Source organism: Gavialis gangeticus, unplaced genomic scaffold (assembly GCF_001723915.1).
Source record: "Gavialis gangeticus isolate Ggan-Ray unplaced genomic scaffold, GavGan_comp1, whole genome shotgun sequence".
In the NCBI taxonomy this organism is placed as follows: Eukaryota; Metazoa; Chordata; order Crocodylia; family Gavialidae; genus Gavialis; species Gavialis gangeticus.
The window spans coordinates 9,166,627-9,173,448 of NW_017728996.1; the positions used below are offsets into that span (position 1 = coordinate 9,166,627).

Here is a 6,822-nt window from a genome sequence, read left to right on the forward strand (position 1 = left end):
AAAATCCCCCCCCCCCCCCCCTTTTTTTTTTTTTTTTTAATAGTTCACTCAACATTTATGGGAAAAAATCTAGTTCAGGTACCATCCAACAGCATGCATTCAAAATACTTCACTACAATGTCATGCTTTCATGCAATCAGAGCCTTTTATTAGCAACAGGTCCATGTGCAAAATAAATCAAAGCATAGTGATACTGGGAATTTTAAGTTCATCTTCTCAAAATTGTGCTCTAATGCAGCACCTTCTGCAGTGACTGCTGTGCTGCAACGGCTAAAACATTTGCAAACTGCTTTGAAAAATAAGCTAGATCTCTTATCAGCCAAAAGTTATTTTAGCCTTTTATTTATTTTCCAGAGGAAATGTCAGCTGGTACAACTTTTTCTGAAAGCAACCGTTTCCTCTCAAGAACAGGACATCTTTCCAGTGGAAAAAGGTAAAGTAATTAGATTGCAATTCTATATTCCTTTTGGTAAACATGGAGCACCCCTGTGGTTTGATTGTCTCCTGCAGCATGAAATAATTCTAAACTCTAAAAAGGTGACCTCATAAGCAATGACGTAATCTGCATGAAAGGAGGAGAAGTAATGCAGGGTTTGTGTTACAATCTGAGGAACTTTAGGAGTGAAGTCATTTTCTAAAAATATCTCAATAATTTTGGGGACTATATAAGGTATTTTGCATTTTAAAAGAATACCGTAAGTACTGTGTGTGCATGGACAGTTACTGAGGAAGGCTCTGTGTTCCAATGTTCCCTCCAAGAAAAACAAGAAAAAGCGTTTCAGACGTATATAAATTTACAAACGGAGGACATTAGACTTTGGCTGCCTTCGCACGTTGCGATTTTATGGCTTTTCAGTTTTGATCAAACAAATATCAGTTTGCCTGGTACAAAGGGAACATTGGTATAATTTAGATTAAGTATTAAAACTTAAGCTTTCTGCATCTTGCTCTTCCTCTCGTCAGACAGGAACCCAAACTCACCAACTCCATTTCATCCTCCTCCGACTGTACACAGCAAACAAGAGGGATAACACAGTTACTAAGAACAGTATTGCTTTCAAAATTGAAAGAAAAAGTCATGCTTGTGCCTCAGGACTTCTTTGTTGGTTTGTTAATATTCTGAATTTACCATATGCTTATGTAATATTATTATATGCTTTATTATATATACTTTGGGTCAATTAATAAAATAAGCTAGCACAGACACACTGTGCCAAAGTTGTATTCAGCTGCAGGAGGCTGTTTATAGGGAGCTAGCTGAACATTAGCACAGGCAAAACTAATATGAACAAGGGCACAACTACATGAAGACATCAGATATGGACTTCGAAATACACTGGTTTCTATTGTGGTTGTACATATAAATCACATGAATGTCCACCCCATAAAGAAACAGTGCACAAATCACTATGCTTTCAAGCATCTTTTCTCCTTCCCTCTCCACCGAAAAAAAAAAAAACCCCATCAAACAAAAAATGACAATTATATACCACCCAATTTAAGGAGAGAGCATAACATAAGTAAATTACACTGTATGCTACTTTACTGGAAACTATTTCCTCCTAGACCCATATTTCAAAAGAATTTAGAGCTCTATTAGGCATCAGTCAATGTGCCTCTATGAACGTGCTCTATATTTGTGCATTTTCAAAAAACCCTAAAATATTTTTAATGAAAGTGTTACTTAGAACTGCTTTAATTAGTCCTTTGGCTACTTGCATTGAGTTTGTGTGATTTAATGTTACACCAACAGCAAATGTAAAATATCCGTGGAATCTTAAAAATAAGTAAATATTGTACAAAGAATGCGCCTACTGTTTACATCCCACTCTCCTTTTGGCTACTTCCACATAAGGAAGGTAAATAAATTGAAAAGGTGTCCTTCAAATGTTTACAGGCTCGCACATAAAAAGGGAGGAACTAAGAGCACTGGGTTTAGCCACACAAGTTCAACGAGAAGCCAAGTACGACTTCCCAACAGAGCTCTAGCAGCCTCAGCTCTGACTTGCAACACCCTTTGCTAATTCCTGAGATTGGCAGCTTGCATTCAGCCTACATGCTAAACTGCTAGTAGTTTTATCAGGACCACAAGATGACTTAAATGAAGCAACCATTTGTTTTTTTTGTCGTCATTCAAAATGCAAGCTCCAATATGGGAGGGGACAGATTATTGTACAAACACGTTGCACCCAACTAGGGTTCCTCCCAGTTGGTCTTTTTTTTTTTTTTTTCTGGTGTGAGCTACATTTCAACCCACAGAAACAGCCACCCAAGAGGACTAGAAAAATTTAATTTGGGCCCCTCAGTGCAGTGTGCTATATCGAGATTTGTCCTTGATGACGACACAAAGAGCTCCCAATAAAAAACAAACCCACTAAACCCAAGAGAATGAGTGGGCTCCAGCAAACCAGAAATAAAGCAGTCAGGCAAAAAAAAAAACAAACCAAACTCCCCAATTTGATCAGCTCACAATTCTACACTTATTTATCCAATAAGACATTATAAAGGCATGTTTTCCTCAAGTGTTTGCTAGTAGTATCCTAGGTGGTAATTTGCAGTTGTCTCTCCAATTACTGGAGCGCTTAATACAGCATTCCCATTGTACCCGTGTGCTATGTGGTGTTTGGGTTTGTGTGAATGAACAGATTTTTATCCCCCCTGAGCCCCGTGTATGCTATTGAATGAACTGTCCAACTTACCAATGGAGGCATCATGCCCTTGCTGGAGGGTGGGATGACAACCCGTAGGTCTGGTTTGCGATTGTTCATTCCAAGATTACCTCCCCCAGGTGGAGGTGGAGACTTTGTAGGCATAACTTTGCCTAAACCGCTCCCCCCACCAGTGGTTCCTAGAAGGCCTGGTGAAGCTCGAGAGTTCACAAAACCATTTCCTGAAGTAGGAAATACAAAAGAAATACAGAAGGACAAGCAAGGTAAATACTCAGTGCAGATGGACAAACCTCATGTTACTTTTAAACAACACTTTGGGTAACAAACATATTTGCAAGAGCACAAACTATAGGGATCTTCTACAGTGTAAAACAGGGAAAAAAAAGCAGCATGTCTTTCACCAAAAGATCAGTATGTAGAGCTGGTGTCACCTCGGGGTATGTTGTGGCAGCTTAAATGCTGAGGAGTGCATACTGTCAGGAAAATGTTCTAATACCATCTGTTCTTTAATTTATCCTTTGAAGTTCCTCCAGGCTGCTGTGGCAACAAAACATGTCTAACAAATGGTCCTTCACACAACCCTACCCCACCCACACGCCTTGCATGTAGAACATGAATTACAGTGTTTTGTTGCCTGTAAGAATAAAAACTCAGGCTACTAGACATTTTTAAAGAACACTTTGCATAAACATGCAGGTATACCTTACCCTAGAACAAGGCACTGCCAATATTTCTATGAACACAGCCTTTACCGATCTCCTTTTTGCCAATTTGCTCTTCATTTTTGAAAGCGTAGCATTTTAGCAGAGAACATTTTCTGATTGATATAGTTTGAACCTCAAAAAAAGCACTGAGTGTTCCACTCAGGTTTAAATGTTTCACCAGCAGGCAAAACGTGGAGAAACTTGAAATCCATTTACTTGATATTCACCTGCACTGAGAACTAATACTAGTCTGTTACAGTCTCATTTACAGTAAAGTCTACTTGCAACAATTTCTTTCATTATAATTCTTTTTTTGGAGAAAGACAAAAAAAAATAAATAAAGGATTATTCTTCCCTTACCTCCACACATTTCCAAATCGTCAGCGGCCTACAGGTTTCAGGTCTTAAAGTACAGTCAGAGGCTGCTTGCAGATGTTAAAAACCCCCCAAAACCTGTGCTTTACCAGAAGCAGCAGTGCACCACTTTGACCAGGCTCCACAGCACCTGTATTGATCGGGTGCTTCAGCAGGGCTTTTTGGCGCTTTCATCTAATAGCTGATTCAATCAGCTATTAGATAAAAGCACCAAAAAAGCCCCACTAAAGCACCCGATCTATAAAGGCATTGGGCGAGCTGGGTCCAACTAACACACTGCCTCTTCTGGGCATGCACTGGGCTTGGAGTGGGAGTGCGTCAGGTTTAAAGTAAAGCACCATCTTTAGGTTTTTGTCGGGGGGGGTTTTTTGCATGTATCTTTTGGGTTTTTTTTAAATGTCTCAGGCAGCCGAAGAGATCAGAAAAACATGGAACACCAACAGCACCAGTGTCTCTAATTATTTTCCTATAACATTCCTCAACAAATCAGCTGGGTATCCAAAATGTTATCTAGAATATATTTTTCAGACAACATAAAATCCCAACAGATTTCACAGCAATGGCCCCCAGAATACAAGTACTGTATTCAGCTGTATATGAAACTATATATGCAAGTTGAAAATAAGAGAATTTTACAGCCAGGAGGGGTGAATATTTCAGTTCCTGCCGCAGAAGCAGCATACGTATAAATAAATATAATTCATAATAAGATTGTGTTTATACTAGCATTCCTCTTCTGAAAGTGGTCATTATAGTTGTAATTCAGTGGAAGGTCTATTACCCCAAAGTTTACTGTGTGTGAAATTTTCTTTTTAATAGCCTGTAGTGCCTTACTGGCATGAATATTGCACTATTATAGTAAACTGAATGGGCCCTTGTGCCCAATTCCCTTTTATTCTAGTGAGTACATGTTAATTTAAAATGCTTTTTAAAAAAAAGGAAGTTGTCAGTTTAACATTCCATTCTTTTAAGCAGATACTTCTAATGCCTATCATAGCTGATCAAAAATGAAGAACAATAAAGTATTTTAATACAACAGCATACCACTCAACTATAAGTTACTGACACTGCTACATTATATAATAAACGCATGCAGAGTACGTCTGTAAGTCAGCAATTTGATTTAACAGTGAAAAAACATACAGGCTCAATATAGGAATAATAATCAAGTAACTAAATCCTTAAATCCATACATCTTAACAAGATAGCTTATTGATAATCTTTAAAAAAAAATTTAAAAGCCTTGTGACGCTCAAATTATTTCTAGATATTTAAAAGAAATGCGGTATGCCTGGAATATGGAAGTCTCAGTACATAAACCACAAATATCCAGGCACAAACATGGCTGGGCAGCAAAACCTCAAGACTAACTGAGCATCACAAACTTTGGCTATGCCTTTAGGGTGGATTTCCTACCATGCTAGAAGGCTGTGACTGGAAACAAAGAACCTTTCACGTTCTTCACACATCCCAAATGTACATGAGTGCAGAGTAGCGAGAATGAAACCCTCTCCTGAAATGCCTGCGTGAGGCATGCAACTCCTATTAATGTGGTCCTCTGCCATCTTTCCGCAAAGACTGTGAAAGATGGAGAGAGAAGGGAGAAAGCGCATCACTGCTAAGCCAAAGAATCAGCCGCTTCTAAGCTTCTTCTGCAAGTACCCCGTAGTTTAGAGGCTGGCAATCTACAGCCTGTGGGCTAGATCTGGCCTGCAGACATGGAGCTTTGGCAGCATTTGGTGGCTACAGAAGGCACCTTGTGTGGGCACGTCCCCTGGGCCATGGCGGAGACAAGCAGTAGCAGCAGGATCCTAGTGCCCATCTTCCCATCTCTGACCTGGAGTGGGACATTCTGGTCTTCATAAGCAGCAACTTCCCTTCTGCCTGACTTCAGACTAACATGGCTGACTGGTAGGGCTGTGTGAAGCTTTGGTAGCTGATTCGATTTGGAGGAGACTCGGCCTGATTCAGGGACTGAATCTCTGAATCGGAATCGAATCAGGAGACCAAGTAAAAGCCCCGAATCAATTATAAGCATCTAAATTGATTTGGAAAAAGTTTCGGAAGAGATTCAGCCATAGACTAAACAGGCAGCTGACAGCTGCCTCCAGCTGGTAAGTTGGCTGGGGTCGGGGGAGGGCAAAGGGAAGGGAGGGATTAGGGCAGGGACAAGCTGCCCAGCTGGGCCAGGGGCACGGGATGCAGGCACAGCAGCACTGGGAGCAGGGACTCTGCTCTGCTGCAGCCCCGGAGCGAACCACACCTGCACTGCACCACACCCCCATACTAGCTGGGCAAGCGGCAGCAGGGCATAGCCCCCACAGCTCCCCCCACCGGAGCAGAGGCAGACAGCTAGAAGAGCCATGGGAGAAGCCCCTCATGGCTGCCCTGGCCGGCCCCATCCTCCGCCTGGCCCAGCCTCTCAGGAGTTAAAAAAAAAAAAAAAAAGCCCAGCACTCACCAACTGCAGGAGTGGCGATAAGAGCCCCCCCTGCACAACACGAGGCAGTGGGAGGCAGCTGGTGGGCAAAAATAACCCAATGGGCCAGATCTTGCCTACCAGCTGACTGAATCTGGCTCATGGGAGAGCACCTGCCAACTGATCATCTGACCTGCAGCTACGCCTGTGATACTCCGCATGGGGCCATGTCTTACCTGCTCCCACCTGGAGCAGTCCATGCTGTGTTCCTGCCTGCACCTACCCATGGCCCTGGCACTGGCCCCAGCCATCGTGTCCAACTTCCCAGCAGGGCTGCTCCTGGTGTGGCTGCCCTGGCACTGCTCAGTTCCCCCCCCCCCACCTATAGCAGCTGCTGCTCCTCCTCCTCCTGCCCTGCTGCGCTGCTCTGGGCAGCAGGTAGGATGGGAAAGTAGTGGTGGGTGGTGCAGGGGGAAGCTGCTGCCAAGCAGCTTCTGCCTCCACTGTTGGGGCTTCAGCTCCAGTTCCCAGCCATTGCCTGGCATGATGAGAAGCCACCTGCAGGCAGTGGAGTGGGTGGAAGGCGGCCCCACTGGGAAGTTGTGTGTACTGGCTGGGAGCAGGGCTGGGGCCCGGGCAGGTGTGTGGGGGAAAA

At 42.9% G+C, this 6,822-nt stretch overlaps 1 protein-coding gene across 4 annotated transcripts in view; it reads right to left on the reverse strand.

The window, feature by feature from the left end:
• Positions 1-6,822, reverse strand: part of MEF2A (myocyte enhancer factor 2A) — a 193,888-nt gene that overhangs the window by 22,174 nt on the left and 164,892 nt on the right. For 2 of the 4 annotated variants that reach the window (XM_019504007.1, XM_019504008.1), the window contains exons 7-8: positions 2,700-2,890; positions 982-1,005 (exon numbers count right to left, since the gene is read on the reverse strand). In XM_019504007.1, the coding sequence (XP_019359552.1) occupies positions 982-1,005; positions 2,700-2,890 (215 nt within the window). The remainder of the gene's footprint in view (positions 1-981; positions 1,006-2,699; positions 2,891-6,822) is intronic. The other 2 variants (XM_019504010.1, XM_019504011.1) reach the window with 1 other exon arrangement.